The sequence below is a fragment of the Scardinius erythrophthalmus genome (genome assembly GCF_964197995.2).
Source record: "Scardinius erythrophthalmus genome assembly, chromosome: 21".
NCBI classification, from domain to species: domain Eukaryota; kingdom Metazoa; phylum Chordata; class Actinopteri; order Cypriniformes; family Leuciscidae; genus Scardinius; species Scardinius erythrophthalmus.
In genome coordinates, this window is record NC_138241.1 from 2,276,872 (window position 1) to 2,299,285 (window position 22,414).

General features: G+C 43.0%; 1 protein-coding gene across 1 annotated transcript; it reads right to left on the reverse strand.

Annotated features, from left to right (window-relative positions):
• Nucleotides 1-682: 682 nt before the first annotated feature.
• On the reverse strand, nucleotides 683-9,799 carry LOC308681409 (glutathione S-transferase 3-like). The gene is made up of 6 exons (XM_081350275.1): nucleotides 9,508-9,799; nucleotides 9,223-9,274; nucleotides 8,979-9,111; nucleotides 8,725-8,863; nucleotides 8,512-8,637; nucleotides 683-1,326 (listed from the first exon to the last, which is right to left on the reverse strand). The coding sequence occupies exons 1-6, from the start codon at nucleotides 9,592-9,594 to the stop codon at nucleotides 1,195-1,197; spliced, it is 669 nt and encodes a 222-aa protein (XP_081206401.1). The 5' UTR covers nucleotides 9,595-9,799; the 3' UTR covers nucleotides 683-1,194.
• Between the last annotated feature and the right edge of the window lie 12,615 nt (nucleotides 9,800-22,414).

A 22,414-nucleotide genomic window follows, 5' to 3' on the forward strand; every position in this document is an offset into this window, starting at 1 on the left:
CTTCTGGTGGCCCCTTTCTGGAGGAATCAGTCATGCTCCCAGAGTTGATGCAGCTGCTCACAGGCCATAGACCGATAGATGTTCTGCAGTTATGGCACGGCGCGATTTGACTGGGTCACCAATGCGTCTAGCGTTGCAGTACACGTGAACCATATGGATAAGGAATGCACTCGGTTACATAGTTCGAATTACAGGGGGTACTGGGGGGTACTATACCCCCCAATGAAGACCCAGAGGACAGAAATATCAGTTTTGGGGGGGTCAGATAATTTGTGAAAAAATATAATTACAGTTACAATACAAGTCAACTCCTATTTTCACTGTAGGAACATTTTAATGTAATGTAGTTTAATGTTTAATTTCAGACACCCCTATTGTGGACCGTACCATTTTTAACCACCGTGGCTAGAAGCAACGGAGATAGAGAACGACTTCAACTTCTCAAGCGAGTGTCAACGTTGAATGACAAAACGCTAGTTTCATAAAGTATCATTCTTTTCAACATTCCTTATTTGTATATTCAAAAATATTTAAAATAATCTAATTTAATACAGTTATAATTTTTCAATGTAAATTATAAAATTTTATTGGTAACAGCCTAGTGTCTATCGGGTGTTCTCCAAACTCATCAGGCATTATAGGAGAAGACCCAGAGTATATAATAAAAAGGGAACCATTCATCGTAGGCAAAGTGTCTTGGAGAAAAACATTTATTTCATAAAGATTTTTCCACACATTTTCGATTCTTTTACTTCAATGAAAGATTTTTGTGATTTTTTTTTTTTAATAAAAGATCAAAGGGATTAACCATACAGATTTATTTTCACTTCTTTGTTCATATTTACCAAGGGTGGCAATAATTCTGACCATGATTGTACTTGTTAAATCACCAGTGCAGATGTGGCATGATGATGATCTGTCTGAGAGTTTATTCTAATGGTCTTTGTTCTTATTTCAGCCTCCTGATGGTTTTCTGAATTTTGATCTTCTATAAGCTCATGAACAGACACACACACTTCCTGACAACATGTACTGAACAGCTGCAATGTTTATTTCACAATACTATCACTTTATCCAAACTGTATTTTGTATATTCCAATTAAATCTGTCCATTTTAGCATCTCAGTTTTAATTAAGAAGCTTGTAAATTAGTTTTAATATCATGTAAATGTTTCGAAGAATTGTTTGGTTTTTCTACTTAAAGACGTGGCTAAACACCTCCTTCACAGTTTCCACATACGCCTCATCAGGCGGAGGCTTTCTTGCACTGCCAGGCTGCAGGAATTTGCTGATTCTTGGTAAGGCCTTCATTTTTTCCTGGAACGCCTGCGATATAAAATTGTATAATTATATCAATTTCATAATTATAATGCTAAATTAAAAAAATAAAGATGTATTAGGCCGATCACAGCAATTATAGGTTTGATTCAGAAATGAGAGAATTGCTTAGTCGACTAACTGCTTCACTAAACTGGAACAGATTACTCTCTCACTCACAACTGTATATTCAACAATCAGTACTGTGTTTTCTTATTTGTATTAAATATAAATGAATGTTGAATGAATGTTTAATGAAACTTAACATCACTCTATTCTGACTGTTTGTTCATATGCCAATGTTTGAAGATACAGACAAAGGGTATTTTGTGATATATATTGTAATGGCCTACCAATTTTTTGTTGTTGTTGTTGTTGTTGTTGTTGAAAAAATGGGGTCCCACTTTAAATTAAGCATCTTTAACTTCTATGTACAAACCTTTAATGAATCATTTGCACTTATTGTGTACATACATGTTTTTACATTGCAATTATATATAAAAATACCAACATGTAATTACAGCTGTAATTAATAATATTTATAACTGTCCACCTCGATATCAGGACAAGTGTTTTCAATACATCAACACAATTCTACCTAAAAAATACTTTTTTGATGTAAGTACATACTGTAATAGTTAAAGACACATAATATAAAGTTTAGGGGTGTAACAGTATGTATTGGTCCCGGAAAGTCACTGTACATACGTCACTGTTCGGTGCATACAGCAGTATAATCCTAAACTTTTGCTGTGTTCCCTTTATTTTACTGACGACTTCTTCTCAAATCTCGGAGTTCAATGTAGGATTCACAAACCGCTTGCTCTTAACAGATGGCGTTCAAATACTTAGTTTTGAGTTTTAGTTTTATATTGTGTAGGTCTCCTGCTTACTGGCTAACTCACGTTATCACTGTCTTACTGAAATACTTATGCTAATCAGCTGTGGGCCACGATTACCTAAAACTGTGTCTATAAATGTCTGTCGTTCTCACTACTTTGAGGATAGCATGGAGCAAGATTTGTTTTTACCAATGTTTTTGTTACATCAGTCATTCACGCTAGAGCTCGACTAATGTATACATTGTATACATGCACTGTTATTGAAACAGTTTCAATGTGTTCACCGCAATATATTAGAAAAATATTTGGTAAATAAATTAGTACAAGTAAAATAATCGGTTTGTTGATGTACATGCACTTGTTAATGCTGATGAGAGGAATTACAGTTGCAACATCTCATATAATGTACCCCAAACTGAGTAGCGTATCACTGAGAAACACTGAGTCCTGCTCGAGTCGTGCTTGCGACGGAGGTTCGGGTTGAATGGATAGTTCTTCCAATGTTTCATTATCGGACTCGCGTCACATTGATATGGTAAAATCGACGTAATTGTTCGTTACTGTGTTTAGTTTACGGTGTAGGAAGTCTCAGGACACGCGGAGCTGACGTTGTTATGGCAATTGGAGTTTTTGTTTTCGACACGGTAGGCCAATCACAACAGACTGAGCTGTCTGGCCAATCAGAGCAGAGTAGCTCGCGGAAAGGAAGGAATTAGAGAGATTGATTCATCTGACGGGTCGTTTGAGAATCACTGAAAATGTGGTGATGCACAAATTCAAGTCAAGTCAAGTCAACTTTATTTATATAGCGCTTTTCACAATACAGATTGTATCAAAGCAGCTTCACAGTATTAAATAAAATAGTACATCAGTGTTTGTTTCTGGTGTAAAACATCCACGTTTGGTAATGCAGATCAATAGCACTGGTGAATCGATTAATCAATTTAAGCATCCCCAACTGAGCAAGCCAAAGGCAACAGTGGCAAGGAACCGAAAAACTCCATTAGGTGACCTAATGGGGGAAAAAAAACCTTGGGAGAACCCAGGCTCAGTCGGGGGCCAGTTCTCCTCTGGCGTTTATGAAGTAGAGACCGGATTTAACTGTAAGATTAAAATATTATATGAATGCCTGGCTGAAGAGATGCGTCTTTAATCTAGTTTTAAACTGGGAGAGCGAATCTGAGCAACGAACAGTATCAGGAAGGCTATTACAGAGTTTTGGAGCTAAATGTGAAAATGCTCTCCCTCCTTTGGTGGATCTGGATATCCTAGGTATGACCAGAAGCCTCGAATTTAGTGATCTTAAAGAGCGCGATGGATTATAGGGAGATAGAAGATCCGTTAAATAAACTGGAGCTAAGCCGTTTAGGGCTTTATAAGTCAGTAGCAATACCTTGTAATTAATACGGAACTTTATAGGTAACCAATGTAGTGATGATAAAATTGGTGTTATATGGTCAAACTTTCTTGATCTAGTAAGAACTCTAGCGGCGGCATTTTGGACTAACTGTAGCTTGTTTATTGAGGATGCAGGACAACCAGCTAATAAAGCATTACAGTAATCTAGTCTCGAGGTCATGAATGCATGAACTAGCTTTTCTGCATCAGAAACAGATAGCATGTTACGTAATTTAGCAATATTTCTAAGGTGAAAAAATGCTGTTTTTGTAACATATGAAATATGATTTTCAAAAGACAAGTTACAATCTAATATAACACCCAGGTCCTTTACTGTAGAAGATAAAGTAACAGGACACCCTACTATGTTAAAGTTGTATTGTAAGAGGTTTTGTGGGCGGTTTTTTGAACCGATAAGTATTACCTCTGTCTTATCTGGATTTAATAAAAGAAAATTGTGCGTCATCCAATCTTTTATATCTTTAACACACTCTGTCAATTTGGATAATTTAGCGTTTTCATCCGGCCGTGATGAAATATATAGTTGAGTGTCATCAGCATAACAATGGAAACTAATTCCATGTTTCCTTATAATATTTCCAAGTGGCAGCATATATATTGAGAATAATAGAGGGCCTAACACAGATCCCTGCGGCACTCCATAGTTTACTGGAGTTATGATAGATTTTTCTCCGTTTAAATAGACAAAATGGTAGCGGTCAGATAGGTATGATCTGAACCAGCTTAATGCTTGTCCTTGAACACCGGTATAGTTTTGTAGCCGATCTAAGAGTATTGTGTGATCTATAGTATCGAACGCAGCACTAAGATCAAGTAAAACTAGTATTGAGATACAGCCTTGGTCAGAAGCTAAGAGTAAATCATTTGTGATTTTAACGAGCGCAGTTTCAGTGCTATGATGCGGCCTGAACCCAGACTGAAACTTTTCATAGGTGTCATTTTCTTGCAAGAAAGAGCCCAGTTGGGCAGACACAACTTTTTCTAATATTTTGGACATAAAAGGAAGATTTGAAATGGGTCTATAATTTGCTAGGTTATTTGGGTCTAATTGTGGTTTCTTAATGAGAGGTTTTATAACTGCCAATTTAAATGTTCTTGGAACATAACCTAAAGATAAAGACGAGTTAATAATATTGAGGAGAGGCTCTTCCACTATAGGTAACACTTCTTTCAATAGTTTAGTTGGTATGGGATCTAATAAACATGTTGTTGTTTTAGAGGAAATGATAAATTTATTTAACTCTTTTTGTTCTATAGTTGTAAAGCACTGTAATTGTTCTTGCGGGGTGATAATCGAGGCTGAATTATAAGGCGCGATTGAAGATTGAACGTTTACAATTGTGGTTCTGATGCTTTCTATTTTCTCAGTGAAAAAATTCATGAAATCATTACTACTAAACTGTAACGGAATATTTTGTTCAGGTGACGCTTGTTTATTTGTTAGTCTAGCCACGGTGTTAAATAAGAACCTAGGATTGTTTTGGTTATTTTCTATTAGTTTGCGGAGATGCTCAGCCCTGGCCGCTTTTAGGGCCTTTTTATAGCGTGACGTACTGTCTTTCCAAGCGATTCTAAAAACCTCTAAATTAGTTTGTTTCCATTTACGCTCTAAATTACGGGTTTCTCTCTTTAGAACACGAGTAGTATTGTTGTACCATGGTGCTTTAATTTTCTCTCTGACCTTTTTTAGTCTCATAGGTGCAACAATATCCCATTTTCCAGAGAGAACGGTGCTCATAGTGCTGGTTAGTTCGTCTAGTTCATCGGTTTGTTTAGGTTCAGGCAGCAGCTGAGACAGATCCGATAAGCAATTTGAAAAATTATCTATGGTGGATGGAAGGATTGTTCTGCCTAATCGATAACGCGGCGCAGCATGATATATTACCGGGGTACGTAATATGCAAGTTACCATGTAATGATCAGTGACATCGTCACTTTGTGGAATGATATCTATATCGGTTGGATCGGTTCCATGTGATATAATTAAATCGAGTGTATGATTAAAACGATGAGTTGGTCCGGTAACGTTTTGCTTAACCCCAAAGGAGTTTAATAAGTCTATAAACGCAGCCCCTAACGTATCATTTTGATTATCTACGTGTATGTTAAAATCTCCAACAATTAATATTTTATCGACATTGACCAATAGATCTGAGAGAAAATTTGCAAATTCTTTTAGGAAATCAGCGTAAGGCCCTGGTGGTCTATATACGGTAGCCAAGGCTAAAGATAATAGGGATGTTTTTCATCTAAGAGCGTAACATTTAGTACAAGTACTTCAAATGAAATAAACTTATAACCCGTTTTCTGAGTAACATTGAGAATATCTCTATAGATAGTTGCAATACCGCCGCCACGACCAATCAGACGGGGCTCGTGCTTATAGGAGTATCCTGATGGAGTAGACTCATTTAGACCGAAATAATCATTTGGTTTAAGCCAGGTTTCAGTAAGGCAAAGTACATCTATGCTATTATCTGTGACTATTTCATTTACAATAACTGCCTTAGGTGTGAGTGATCTAATGTTTAAAAGACCTAGCTTTAGAAATTGTTTTTGTTTACTAATAGCAACATTTTCTGTTTTAATAACAATTAGATTTTTCCTAGATCCTGCAGTAGATTTATTATTTGATCGCACTAAACGAGGAATAGACACAGTTTCTATGCAATGTTCTACACTAGTATTTATATCAGTTAATTTGGTGCAGCAGAGACTATGATTTGGACTTTTGGTTACTAGTCAAAAGGTATTTAACATTTTGGAGATGTTATCTGACAGAAGATCCGATCCGAATCTGTTTGGGTGTAAGCCATCAGCACGGTATAGCCTAGGACGCTCCCAAAACAGATTCCAATTATTTACAAAGAGCAGTTTCTGCTCATTGCACCATGACGTTAACCATTCATTTAGCGCGAATAATCTACTAAACTTGTCATGTCCTAGACGGTACGTGGGAAGCGGTCCTGACACAATGATCGTTATATCAGGCGATGTGCTGCGTACCGTATCGATCAGATTCCTGAAGTCTTTCTTCAGAACTTCCGTCTGGCGCAGCCTGATGTCGTTCACTCCCGCGTGCAATACCAAAGTTCCGACGTGCTCGTTATCGTTCAGAATCTCGGGAACGCGAGCAGCGATTTCAGAAACACGAGCACCAGGAAAGCAGTGACTGTGCACCTTATTTTTACCTGATGTAGCATGGACGTGCCGAACAATGGAATCACCGATGATCACAGCATCGCGTTCTGTTTCGCGAAGAGGGGAGAAGCGGTTTTGTGTGGATAACTCGAAAACCGGGAGGGTCGGAGAGGGTCTTGGTCTAGACCTGACTCGCGTCTTCCGCTGCGGAACCATCCAGGCTTCGTGGTGGCGTGTTGGAGCCGGAGTGAACGAGACCATGGCTGATCGCGACCTTGGCGCTCGGAACCGATGCCGAGTAACGCACGGAGTAGACGAGGTCGGAGTCAGCGGGTTAGTAACATTAATCTCTGATTTGTGAGCATCAGCGCGTGATGTTTCAAGAGCCAAACGCCGGTCTCTCAGCTCGGCCTGTCTCACTAAAAGGTCGTGGATCTGTTTCTCAACAGCTTCCAGCTCAGACTGCAGTGCGTGCAGCTCAAATGTGTCCTCACCTGCACCAAAAGGTAGACTACTTGCATCTGATATATTCGCCATTTTAACAGATGGACAGTAAGTTAGCAACGACACTACCAGTGATGCTATCAATTAATACTAATTTCTGACAAGCGTCTTAGATATAATCCGTCTTTTAAGTGGTACGGGTGTAGAGTAGACGCACAATAGGTGAAAAATGTTTGTAAGTGAGTGTTGAGAAGACGCGTTCAGCCGTGATCCCCGGGAGTAACCTATAAGAGTATCCAGCGTAGAATCACTAACAGGCTTGAGACACGTCTGCTCAACAGTCCGCGTTGTAACTATGAGGTTTGAGCAGTAGTGCTTCTCAGTGAGGAAAAGTAGAAAATGTTTGTTGTAAGTAAGTTTAAAGAGTAAAATCAAGAATTATAAATCAAATCGATAGAGCTCCAAAGACAACAACGCGTTCAGACGCGACGCATGCGCATTCGACAAATGTATATTATGAGGAAATGAAACCTACGTTTTGAACTTCATTTAATTTTAATGACACGCTCCACAAACTTCAAGGGGATCTTATTATAATATTATAATATTACTTATTATAATATTACCGCCCCTTAATCTGCACGTTTCCACCCACAGCGCCACCATTTGGTTTTGGACAACAGTGTAACCAGTTCTAACGCAATGGCAAAAGTTCAAGCAAAGCATGCAAACTGTTCTGTCGTTGATGCACAGACAAGAACTGAACACTGTATGACCAAAAAATGTCACAGCTTTCACAGCACGGGACTGTGTCAATTTGTGTAAAAGTTAAACATGAGATGAATCATTGTAACTCCACAATAACTACATAAATTCAGAAGCGTCCAGGTGAGTCTAAAAGTGGCAACCTGTTCCCGAATCTCTTTAAGGCTGCACTCGCTACTTGTAATTTCTGAGATGTTGGGTGAGCGCGATTTTTTGCGTGTTTTGTTATTGCCGGAGTTTCTGAAGCTTGTGTAAAGGATCGGCCCTGTTCTGAACGGAGGCAGGGAGCAGCAGCTCACTTGCATTTAAAGGGACACTAACAAAAATGGAGTGTTTTCACTCACACCCAAAAAGGGACAAATTTGACATTTTATAAATATAATAAATGATTGGGGGGGGGGGGATTTGTTGCTTTTTCCTGTTGTGGGGAATTCATATCGAACCGCGACCCCAAACCCGGGGTCTGTACCGAACCATGACTTCTGTGTACCGTTACACCCCTAATAAAGTGTGACCAAAAATGGTATTGTTAAGTCCAATTTTGCGGTTGATGGTCTGTGTGGGAAAGCATTGAACAGATCACCTGGATTTTGGGAAAGGTTGACAGTATTGTAGGGAATAACTCCTGCAGCATCAGAGAAGCTTCCAGAAGATGAACGTCAGCGCGGCTCAACTGGTTTCCCACCAGGAAATGAGAGTTTGCAAGACCCTAAAAAAGTCATATCAAAAACAGCATGATTTTATGGATAGTAAATGCTTCAAAATGGGAGGAATGAATAGTCAGAGCTATCAGTACCTTTTCAAATACAGGAAGGAAGCGCTCTTTTGCCTTTTGCTCTATATTACTGAGATTTTTCTGCTTGTTTTCAGGTGTAAAATAATAAATCATAATAAGATCCATTAGATCACTAGTGCCCTCTGAATACATGTCAATCCTTCAAGACAAAAATACAGTGATAATTGCTTAGGTGTGGTGAAAAACAAGGAAACTTGTTTCAGTCTAGTTTCATAACAGTTACGGAACAATTTGCATTAAAAGTCGATATTTACAAAGCTCGTTCTTTAAGGTCTTTTCCGTAGAGGTTGTATTTTCCAGCGATGTAATTCAGGATAGCCTTTGACTGCACAAGCTGCATCCCATCTATTTCCACCAAAGGCACCTGCTGAAACATCATGACTCCATCTACAATAAACACAGGAATCACATTAATATATAATATTAATATAATATATCATACAATAATATATTCATAAAACAACAAGAGATGACTGATGAGGAATTTACTGAACTTACCATTCACCAGTTTTAAATACTGCTCCCTCTTGGTAAAAAACACCTCCTCAAACTGTGAACACAAGAACAAAATAAAGTCCAGGCGAAAAAACGCATTGATCTCGAGATCACATTACAATGCACACATTAAATTTCTAAAGCAGTTGTTTGTGATTGTCACATGCAAACAAACTACATTTATTGCACAGCATTCGGAAAAGGTTATATGTAAAGTGTCAGTCGCGCTCCAATTTTTGCAACAGCATTTTTTGCATAGACGTGGGAAAGTTTTCCAGAGCAACAAACCTCGACTCCAGCTGTGGCCAAAAGCCATCGGATCGACTCCATTTTCCCTCTTCCATTGCAGTAATGCAACACAACTTTCTCAGACATTTTTACAATTTAAAGCTACACTTCTGTTCAAAACGCTTTGCTGCTGTGTGTGCAGTGAATTGTACAGGCTGTTTTATGTGGACTGTTAAGTGTTATGTAATTTGTGGGTGGTCCTGCATCGGGACAAAGGGCTCATGAGTTTGCAAACTTACTAAGACGCACGTCTATACGAATTGTGAGTATGCTGATATCACTAACCATTAACAGAGTAGATAAATCTTTTCAGACAAGCGTGTGTATTTTCATTTCTTTCGAATGAATGAGAGAGAGAGAGAGAGAGAGAGAGAGAGAGAGAGAGAGAGAGAGAGAGAGAGAGAGAGAGAAAAGCTAAGTCATGATAGTTTATGACATATCACAAGCCGTTTTATAACTTTATGCCTTATGTCCTATTTGACTGGTCAGCTTATAATTGTCAAATTTGTTAAAATACAATTTTAACTATCTAAAATAAAATATGTAGTTTCCGTGAAGTTATTTTAAAAATTGACGCATGCTAAAATATATGCACAAATTCCTTATTTTTAATATGTGCACAAATACCTTATTTTTTAAACTAACTTCACAGAAACTACATCTTTTTTATTAACAACAACAAAAAAGGGTGTGCTACAAATATTAGAATATACAAGAAAATACAATATAAATGTAACATATAGTTGCACACTAGTCCAGTCATTTTAAGCCAAAATGGGGGTCAACCTTGAACAAATTGCAACAGAAGCAAACTCAACTGGTTTTGTATCCTCAATATGTCCTGAGTAAGGGAAAAAAAGTCCAGAAGAATCCCATTAGGGGGAAGTTTCGAAAAAGACCCAAATATAGCCTATTCATACGTGAACAGGGTAACATTTTTAACCTTTAGATATCACCATGAAAATTACTGAGTTGATTACTTACATCAAGACAAAAATGTATTACAAGTTTTTTTTAATTGTTTGTTAACATGGACAAACGGTGCATAATACGTATGTGCTGATTTGCATAAATACCACAACAGATCTAAACATTGGGTAAAGCCAGGTGAAAATTTATTGTTGAATCTTGTTGACATATAACAGTACAATACTTAATGTTAAGGTCTGAATGGAACCCATTTAGGCTAGCCATGAGCATTAATACATAGAGGCAAGAAGAAGTACTTTAGAAACCAGCCTTTTTTAATCATTATTGCAGAGATGGGGTTTGGGGTTTGGGGTTTGGGGGCTGGGTCCGTGGGAGACAAGGGTAAGGAGAATGCAGAAGACAAAAGGTAGGTAAAATAAAAAGTGGCTGGATCAAAAAATCGAATTACGTACACAATGCACCACTAGAGAATCTCATCTTCATTCTCGTCACAGGCCATCTGCATTGAGTTTGTGCAGCTCACTCCCTGCAGTGTCCACAGGCCGGGGTGCATTCTATATTGTTTTTTCACAACTGCATCTCAGAGTGGTGCAGTCAGACTGGCAGCTGCACCTAATGACCTTCATGAGGAGCTCAGGAGCAGGAGGTAGGGTTGTTTTAATTGGCACAAATCCCTCGCCACACTTGTGCCAACCCCACTCCATAGGACAAAGTCCATTTGTAAGATAAAATACACTTTATTAACCCCCATGCAGGAGATACTGATATTGTTACAGCAGCAATGAAGTACACAAGATACAAAATTACAATAAACATAGAACTATAACAGAAATCAGAGTTTCAGTAAAATTGAAATGTACCAGATGTTGATCCCTTCCATTCTTGTACTTGTAAGTACACTCGCAGGCTGTGGTACTTTGCTGCTCCTGATGTTGGTGGTAAGACCTGTGGCTGAATGTAAGTAGAACTGGATGCCACCTTCTCACAGAACCAATGATATCGGAGGGAGTCAAGGGGTGTCTGTAGATCTTCCATTGTAAAGAATCACCATAGCTTTCTCTCCTGCTTCTGCTACATCATCTGTAGAAGCTGAATGTTCATAGAACACCTTGGCTTGCTCTCGAAACATGTCACTTTCATTGAATTTCTTGAGCGATGCTCCCTTCCCGATCCCATGAAGGCGAGATGTAGTGTCACATCCCAGAACTGCGTGCAAGAACAAGATATGCTTACATATGTCTGGGCTGAGCCGTTCTTTTGTAGCCTTGATGTTCCAAATGTGAGGCTTCTTTGTGTTCTTCCTTAACTCACTACAGAGGAACAGACCATGGGAATCCATGCTCGCATGGTAGCATAGAAGGACTAAGAGATCAGTGTCATCCCCTATTTGCACAGTTTTCTTGTTGGTAGCACACTGCACAGCTTTCTGCACAATCAACAGATCAGCATCTCCTGAGGCATGGTAGGTCTCACAGTTTGTCTTCTGTAGCTCTCCACTTAGCATGGAAAGGAATTGCTGTTTGTTCTGCCTGTTTGCCAAGAACTCTTCCTTCTTCATTGTGAGCGTCATGTCGGATGTAAATGTCACTGTAGCACCAATCCTCCCTTTTGACCATCTCCGGTGTGTCATATCCTTCAACCACATTTTCTGCTGGAACATCTGGCCCAACAAGTTTCCAGATGGCATCAGCAAGGGCAGGCTTCTTTGCTTCGTGAAGTAGAAGGGAGGAATCAAATAGAGATGGAGGATAGCTACATTGCTCGTACTTGAGGGCTGACTCGAGTAGATCACATTTCTGTGCCACTATCCCCAGTCTCTGGAAGAGAAGCTGTGGATCAACTTGAATTTCATTTCCATCAATCCTCACAGAAGACCTCATGCCAAGAGTAACAGCTTGATCCTTCCTCTTGAAAGTATAGTCACCAGGTGTTCGTCCATCCATTAACTTCAGGATTGCAGTGCCAACAGACCATGCAGTATCAACGTTGACGTTGAAAAGAGCATGCTCCCCGGTGGCAATGTTCCTCAGACTTGGGTCACTGCTGAATGGATTTCACTCCTGTAGATAACTGAGAACTATTAGTGTATCCTTCCAGTCACAGGCTTGCCTTGCTTTGGTCATGTCTTTATTCTGCTCTCCAGTGTTGTAGTTGACCCCTTTGAATCCTTCCATTGCCTTGTTTACTTCTCCACAAGTTGGCATGGATAGCAGCCACAACAGACATTGTTGTTCCGTCATCCCTCACCCTCGTGTAAGCCCACCACTGGTTTTTAAACTCCTCATGAGAACCTGCTCAATGATCAGGTCAGGTGAGACACCTGCCCAAAGGCAGTCGCTCCGACGGATCACATGGAACCCTTCCTCGAAACGTTGTTGGACTCCTGGGTGTGTGCTGTGGAGGTTTTGCAGCTGCTGAAGATACACCCTAGCAGATTTGGTGTACAGATTGTGTCCTGATGCTGCCAGATAGGGTAGCATGTCGTGGATAGCCTGCAGAAGTAATGGCCAGTTTCCGGTGCGCTCTGCACTTACGTACTTTCATAGGATGTCTTGCATATCCATGTACTGTGCTAGAGCTGAGGTTCTTGAGGTCTTCCTGGTGGACTCGATGTGCTTCTGAAGGTGGCATTTGATTCTCATGAGAACATCAGACTGACTGGCCTCTTCAGCTGATATTGTTCCATCCATCAAATTATCATATATCTCCAAAGCTTCATACACATCTGCATCTTTGCTCACCTTTGTTACCTGAGGATTGGTCTCCATCTGTAACTGCTTTGGCTGACTCTGACTGTCCTTCCTTACTCTTGTCTGTTATTACAGATTGCTGTGGTAGATTAGGATTGAAAACATCTGCCAGAATCATTGCATTGAGGGACGCATCGACAATTGAGTGTGCACGAACTCCTCGTGCAACAGCTTTACCAGACATCATGTGGATTACTGCGTTTGGGGCATAGATCAACTCCAGTACTTCTTGGAGTCCAGATGACACCATCTGGTGTTCGATACAACCAAGGAAGCTCATCTCTGCATGGAAGCCACCCAAACGTAAGACGATTTGTCTCAGATCACTTTCCATTGGCTGAGAGTTGACGATAATGAGAGCCTTCCACAAAAGAGGCTGATCAAAGGTGATTACTGGGGTGACATTGTGACGTTGCTCATGTTGACTATCATATGTCAGGGTCGAGAATATGCATGTTCTATCACATGGATTCAGATCAATCATGGGCAGGAACATAACGCTTGACTTGCCAGAGTGGTCACCTTTATGGACAAACTGCATCATTCCTGACCATGCTGGTCTGGGAGACCTGAAGAGGATGGATGACTTCCACAGGACATCAAGGTTTTCACAGCTATTCTGGAACTGAAGGCTCTGAAGTTTCTGGTAGGTTATTGCTGTGAAGTTGTGCCTTTCCTCTCTGAAGTATCGTGCATCTACCCTTCCAACAGGTGCCACATCCAAGGAAGTAGCCTTCAACCTGGGGATTGTCTTCCTTGATGTAATTCCAGGGGTAATGGTGGCAATCATCCCCATACCATGTAATGTACCAAGCCCATCAAGTGTGCGGATTTTATGGTCGACATTATCGGCAACATATTGGACAAACTGCGTTAATAGGTCAGGAATGTTAGCTCCATAGAACCTGGCTTTATTTCGATCAAATTGGTGCACCTCCTCATATGAGCAGCAAAACCCAAGATGATGAAGAGTGTCAATGAGGAACCGTGAGGCAAAGTGGTGATATAGTTGTACGCCCAATCCAAACTGAAGTGGTGCTAACATCGCTCTATGTCTGGTTGCCTGCATCAGTGCTTGTCCAATTGCCGCTACTCTGGCTTGAGTAGCGGGTCCCAACAAATAGTGCTTACAGCAGCAAGCGAAGAGTATGTGGAAGAATTCTGACGGCAGCCTCCGGAGATTCTATGTCATCAACATTTGGGTAAGATTCATTAGATAGCTTGATATCTTTGATATCTTGTTTAATGAGCTTTTCTGCTGCCTTTACAAGCTTGATCTTCTCTTCATTTGTGTTTGTTTCCTTCTTCTGTGTGTCATAGTAGTCTTGCAGCACCATCTTAGCTGTTGTCCTCATGGTAATCACGTTTGGTTTTCCATCCATCTGAGTGTATATGATCTTCTCTCCGAAGTGTTCTTCCAGCCTTTTCTTCATATAACTATAACTATATGCTTCATTTTTACTGTGTGCAAGCTTCTGCTGCATAAGGTCAATTAGATCCTTTTTGGTGATCTGCTCATCATTGTTTTCTTCAATATACTTTGCCACCACCAAGAAGGCTGCTGTCCTCTCATCGTGTTGAGGGCAACCAGTCTTCATCGTCTTTGACTCTTGTTCAGTGTCTGATTTATATGCTGCTGGTATTTGCTTCTTTGTACGAAAATTCACACTGCAAGTCTGGTGATGTACCGCATCTGCTGCATGTAGATCATGTAGACTTCACTATCCAGCTAGATTCATCATCAATCACCCCATCAAGGTCGGTCAGAAATCTTGGAGTGATATTGGATGACCAGCTGACCTTCACAGATCATATTTCAAAGACAGCTCGATCATGCAGGTTTGCACTGCACAGCATCAGGAAGATCAGGCCTTTCCTAACTGAGCATGAAACACAACTCCTCGTCCAGGCCCTGGTCATTTCTAGGCTTGACTACTGCAATGCTCTTCTGGCTGGACTTCCATCATGTGCAACTAAACCTCTACAAATGATTCAGAATGCTGCAGCTCGTCTTGTCTTCAACGAGCCCAAAAGGGCCCACGTCACTCCTCTTTTCATCACTTTGCACTGGCTACCACTCACTGCTCGCATCAAGTTCAAGACATTGATGCTTGCTTACAGATCTATCACAGGCTCAGCTCCCTCCTACTTTCACTCTCTCCTACAAGTCTACATCCCTACCAGAAGCCTACGATCGGTCAACGAGCGACGTCTTGTGGTTCCATCACAGAGAGCCACAAAATCACTTTCCAGAACATTCTCATTCACAGTTCCATGCTGGTGGAACGCTCTCCCCACCCTCATCCGGAATGCAGAATCCCTGGCAACATTCAAAAGACAACTGAAAACCCTCCTCTTCCGTGAGCACTTAACCTCATAATAAAAATAATAAAAAATAAAAAAAACTTTCCTTTTCCTTTATATCCTCGCTTATTGGGCTTATGCTACTCTGAACAATGCCTGAACTTCGTATTTTGAACACTTCTTGCGTTGTTTTTTGCCTCTTCACAATGACTCGCTTAATTTAGTCCTAATTTGTAAGTCGCTTTGGACAAAAGCGTCTGCTAAATGACTAAATGTAAATATGCATACAGAATTCGTACTTTCACAGTTTCTGACCATTCATCACCTCGTTCGTCATATGTTCCCAAAAGTGTCTCCTTGATATCAATCGTCCTGATTTGGTAAACCTCAGATTCCCATGGCCTCTTTCTCCTTTTCCCAACCTCAGCTGGTGTGCCACAAAAGAGGCAGTCAGTATTGAAAGAGAATGTCCCAGACCAGTGTTGTGTAATTCTGTCATAATCACTAGATGAGACCGGAAGCAAGTGCAAGTATATTTATTAGGACGACACAGTCAACAGTACAAGCAGATGTGAAATGGTGACGCAGGGACAAGATGGTCAGGATCCGTGATGAAGTGCTGTGACGGTGACGGTGAGAAGACGACAAATCCACGGAGAACGGGAACAGGAACACAAGGCAGGAACGGACACCGGAACACCAACACGGAGGACATCAACAAACGATCTGACAAGGATGATACAACAACGGTGAGTATTTATAGAAGGGTGAATTGCTTGCAGCTGGTGAAGTGATGATGATCAGCTGGAGCGGATCAGGTGATGTCATACACTCACACCCACTACACACGCGCTCACACAACAACATAAACACGAGACTAAAAGGAACAGAGAATACGTCTACCGTGACAGTACCCCTCCTCCTAAGAACGCCTCCTGGCGTTCCCAGGCCCCCCTACCTGTCGATTGAAATCATCGATAAGGGAGTGATCCAGGATGTCTCTAGCAGGTACCCAACTTCTCTCCTCCGGACCGTAACCTTCCCAGTCCACCAAGTACTGAAATCCGCGTCCCCTCCGCCTAGAGTCCAGAATACGATTAACCGAATAAGTGGTCTCCCCATCTACGAGTCGCGGTGGGGGAGGAACCGGGACAGGCGGATTAATGTGAGAATGAAACACTGGTTTAATTTTAGACACATGGAAGGCGGGATGAATCCTCCTGTACGCGGGAGGCAATTTGAGGCGGACTGCCACCGGACTAATGATCTTGGTGACAGTAAACGGGCCAATAAATTTAGGTGCAAGCTTATTAGAGACGGTACGCAAAGGAATGTTCTTAGTAGAAAGCCACACTTTTTGACCCACGACGTATACGGGAGGCTTCGACCTGTGGCGATCGGCCTTGGCCTTGGTGCGCGCTCCCACTTGGAGTAGAGTCTCACGGGCTCTAGTCCAAGTACGATGACACCTCTGGACAAAGGCGTGAGCGGAGGGAACCGCAACCTCGGATTCCAGACTGGGAAAAATAGGTGGCTGGTAACCTACACTACACTCAAATGGAGAAAGGCCCGTGGCCGACACTGGCAACGTGTTGTGAGCGTACTCCACCATAGAGAGTTGTTGGCTCCATGAGGAAGGATTCTTGGACACCAAACATCGCAACACCCTTTCCAAATCTTGGTTGGCTCTCTCGGTCTGACCATTGCTCTGGGGATGAAACCCTGAGGACGGACTAACCGTCGCCCCCAGTAATCTACAAAACTCTCGCCAAAATTTGGACACAAACTGGGGTCCCCTGTCAGAGACCACGTCAATCGGGAGGCCATGTAAGCGAAAGACGTGGTCTACGACGGCCACCGCTGTCTCCTTAGCTGAGGGTAATTTGGGTAAGGGGACAAAATGGGCTGCCTTCGAGAACCGGTCCACCACAGTCAAAACGACCGTGTTCCCTTGAGAGGGTGGGAGGGCGGTAATAAAATCTAGAGCGATATGGGACCAGGGTCTCGAAGGAACCGACAGCGGTTGAAGTAACCCATCAGGAGGTCGATTGGAAGTCTTACCAGTGGCACAAACCGAGCAAGCCAAAACAAAATCGTGAATGTCGCGAGCCATACGTGGCCACCAGAATCGTTGCTTGACTAAAAAGGTAGTTCGATTTACTCCTGGATGGCATGCCACGTTGGAACCATGACCCCACTGGATAACGTCGGACCGTAATCCCTCCGGCACGAATAAGCGGTTCGGTGGACACCCGGGCGGAGGCGTTACCCCTTCTAAGGCCTTCTGGACCCTCGATTCGATCTCCCATGAGAGTGTGGAAACGACTAGAGTTTCGGGCAAAATGCACTCGGGAGTAGTCGGGCGTGCGGAAAAATCAAATATGCGAGATAGAGAGTCGGGTTTGATGTTCTTAGAACCCGGGCGGTACGAAATAGAAAAATCGAAACGACCGAAAAAAAGTGCCCACCGAGCCTGCCTGGAGTTCAGTCTCTTAGCCGTGCGAATATACTCTAAATTCTTGTGATCAGTCCAGACGATAAAAGGTACCCCTGACCCTTCTAACCAGTGGCGCCATTCCTCCAACGCTAGCTTAACTGCCAACAACTCTCTGTTGCCAATGTCGTAATTACGTTCTGCCGGGGACAACCGATGAGAAAAAAACGCGCATGGATGCACCTTGTCGTCTACAGGGGAGCGTTGGGACAACACTGCACCTACTCCCACCTCTGACGCGTCGACCTCCACCACGAACTGACGTGATGGATCAGGGGCGACAAGAATGGGGGCTGAAACAAAGCGGCCCTTCAGTTTGGTAAACACAGCCTCGGCTGTGTTAGACCACCTGAACGTCGTTCTGGGGGAGGTCAAGGCGGTCAGAGGTGCGACTAGTTGGCTGAAATTGCGAATAAAACGCCGATAGAAGTTGGCGAACCCCAGAAACCTCTGCAGGGCCTTGCGAGAATCCGGGCTTGGCCAATCTATCACAGCCTTGATCTTCTCAGGGTCCATCCGCATCCCCTCAGACGACACGATGTATCCCAGGAAAGGAACTGACTGTGCATGGAATTCGCATTTCTCCGCCTTGACAAAAAGCCCATTCTCTAGCAACCTCAGAAGCACTCGTCGGACGTGTTGCACATGTTCCTGGAGAGAAGAAGAAAAAATCAATATGTCGTCCAGGTAGACATATATGAACTGATCGATCATATCTCGCAACACATCATTGACCAGTGCTTGGAAAACTGCCGGGGAGTTGGACAGCCCGAAGGGCATGACCAAATATTCAAAGTGCCCCCTAGGGGTGTTAAAGGCAGTTTTCCACTCATCCCCCTCCCTAATGCGAACCAAATGATAAGCGTTGCGCAAGTCCAATTTAGTGAAGATGGACGCTCCCTGCAACCTCTCGAAGGCTGAAGACATCAACGGCAAAGGATAAGTATTCTTTACCGTGATGTTATTCAACCCCCGGTAGTCAATACAAGGTCGCAGAGAACCGTCCTTCTTCCCCACAAAAAAGAACCCCGCCCCCGCTGGAGAAGAGGAAGGACGGATGAACTTGGTTGCTAGAGAATCAGAAATGTATTTCTCCATAGCCTCCCTCTCCGGAATAGAGAGTGAATATAACTTGCCTTTAGGCGGAGACTTACCTGGCAGTAGATCTATCGCACAGTCATAGGGACGATGCGGAGGAAGAGAAGCAGCACGAGACTTACTGAACACTTCCTTCAGGTCCAGATACTCCGCGGGCACGTTAGACAAATCCCCTGTTTCCTCCTGAAAAACAGAAACAGGCACAGACGAACAAGCAGACACGAGACAAGACTTATGACATTCCTTGCTCCACTCCAGCACGACTCTATGATGCCAGTCCACTCGAGGGTTGTGTTGAATGAGCCAGGGATGTCCGAGGACGACGGGTGCCAGAGGTGAATCCATGATGTAAAAAGAAATAGTCTCAGAGTGGTTACCAGAAGTGATGAGGGTTAATTCTTCAGTGGATAAGGAAATGGTGGGAAGTGTCTGTCCATTAAGAGCGTGAACTGCGATTCTGTGAGTGAGGGGTTTGAGGGGAATCTGTAACTGTTGTGCGAATGAATGGTCCATAAAATTACCTTCAGCCCCAGAATCCAGAAGTGCTCGACAGTCGTGCTGGTGGACTGACCATCTTAGTCTTACCGGGAGGAGCGTGGAGGTAGATGTAACAGCTGATGAGGTCTTCCTGGCGGAGATCCCACCCGATAGTAGCCTCAAGTTTACTATCGGGCTTGGCCTTTTACTGGGCAGTTGTAAGAAAAATGTCCCGCTCCTCCACAATATAGGCAGAGGCCCTGGGACCTCCGCCTCTCCCTCTCCTCCCGGGAAAGCCGAGCTCGACCCACCTGCATGGGCTCGGGATCGTAGACTGGGCTGACCACGTCCCTGCCGTTGGATCTTGAACCGTCGACCCCTCCGAAGGTACGGGTGGACGGGACTCGGCGTTCGATCCTGGATAGCCGAGCGTCCACCCGCAGAGCTAAGTCGATCAACCCGTTCAGTGTGGTAGGTAGATCCAAGGCGTAGATCTCCTTTTGGACGTGGTCAGCCAACCCATGCAGGAACATATCCCACTGCGCCTCCTCGTTCCAGCCGCACTCCGCCGCCAGGGTCCGGAATTCGATAGAAAAATCAGAAACTGATCTTTCACCTTGACGAAGATCCGCCAATGTCCTGGCAGCCTCTCTTCCTGAAAGTGCCCAGTCAAAAACCTTCTTCATCTCGGCGGAGAGGGTCTGGAACGAGGCGCAGCATGGATGTTGATTCTCCCACACCGCCGTTCCCCAGAGTGCCGCCTTCCCAGTCAGCAATGTGATAACAAACGCCACCTTGGCCGTTTCAGTACTGAAAGTCTGTGGTTGAAGAGCAAAGTGCATAGAACAACGCGTCAAGAATGCTCTACAAAAAGCTGGTTCACCTGAATAGGTCTCCGGTGTGGGTAGATGAGGCTCGGACTGGGAAGGTCTGGCAGGTGTAGCGGGAGGAACAGCCGGTGTGGGCGGCGCAGCGGGAATCTGTAGGCGATGGATCTGCTGGGTGAGCTCGGACACCTGCGTCACCAGGGCTTGTACTGCGCGACCCGTGTCGCCGATCTCTTGTTGTTGCGAATCCATTCTTCGTATACTGTGATGAATGAACTCTTCCAATGATCCAGAAGACGCGCTCGCTGCTTCCATTCCGTGGTCAGATCGTTCTGTCATAATCACTAGATGAGACCGGAAGCAAGTGCAAGTATATTTATTAGGACGACACAGTCAACAGTACAAGCAGATGTGAAATGGTGACGCAGGGACAAGATGGTCAGGATCCGTGATGAAGTGCTGTGACGGTGACGGTGAGAAGACGACAAATCCACGGAGAACGGGAACAGGAACACAAGGCAGGAACGGACACCGGAACACCAACACGGAGGACATCAACAAACGATCTGACAAGGATGATACAACAACGGTGAGTATTTATAGAAGGGTGAATTGCTTGCAGCTGGTGAAGTGATGATGATCAGCTGGAGCGGATCAGGTGATGTCATACACTCACACCCACTACACACGCGCTCACACAACAACATAAACACGAGACTAAAAGGAACAGAGAATACGTCTACCGTGACAAATTCGTGGGTGGTGCTGCATCGGGACAAATTGCACAAACTTAAAGTCCCACGAAAGCCCCTTTCACACAGATATTTTGGGAAAAGTGGCCAGGGGAATCTTTTTGCCTCCACCTAAGCTCCGTCCATTAAAAAACCTCACCATGTTTACTAACTGAAAAAGGGTCAATATGAATGTAGCCGTCATTCCCGCTGTTAATTATACATTCGTAATACTGCAGCAAATTCAAATGCGCTCTCTCTGGATCTCCCAGCACTGTCTAGAGGTTCCCTATCATCCGGTCACTACGACGTACGAATTCCGCCACTAATCAGGAAAAAGCTAGTTTAAAGTCAGTGGCGCGTTGCGCATGTTATTCAAATGCTATTTTAAGGGCGCATGCTTGGCCATAATTAATGTAGCGTGTGCACAACGCGCATACACTTTGATTCTCTCATCTACACAGAAGCAGCAGTTTTCATTTTTGCAAATCATACATTATTACAATATAGATAGATAGATAGATAGATAGATAGATAGATAATTATGAAAGCATAAATGTAGCTTACACATTTACCCAAATTATTATATGCTTGTTTAACCAAAGTTAAAGGAGAACTCCGGCCAATTTTTAAGTTAATCTTGATCATTAGACCTATGTGAGTCCTGTCTATAGAAAAAAAAAACGAACCGGATCGGTGCTTGCAACACGGAGATACTACAGCTAATGTCCAGAGCTCCCACTCAGCTATAACGGCAGTTATGGGGGCATATACATAAAGGGTGTCTTTGTGCCTGTTAACAGACACAAAATGCAATTAAAATGTCTTTCCAACATGAACAGGGCCCTTACATGACAACAAGATGCGTTTAGCAACTTAGCCATTGTTTAAATTCACCTAAATAGTGTTTTAGACGACTAGCTGTATCGCGCTGAAGTCCCATGGGAACTCCGTTGTAGCCGGAAAAAGGTAAACAACAGTGTGCAGGTGGGAGGAGCGTCGAGTGTGTGAAGAGTGATGATCGGAGTTGTTCACAAGTGAAGAAGAAATGGTTCGCGTTTGTGCCGTTCCGAATTGTGACAACAGAATGCGAAAATCCAAGAATTTACATTTTCATCGTCTTCCTTTCCATGACCTCGATATTCTGCAGTTATGGCTAGTTGTACTTCAGCTTGATGTGCAAACTCCCATAAGAGTACTACGCGCTAAAGATTTGCAGCGAATACTTTGAAAAAGATGACTACACAGACACAACACAGCGGGGCCGGTTGAAGAAAAATGCCATTCCGTGGACGA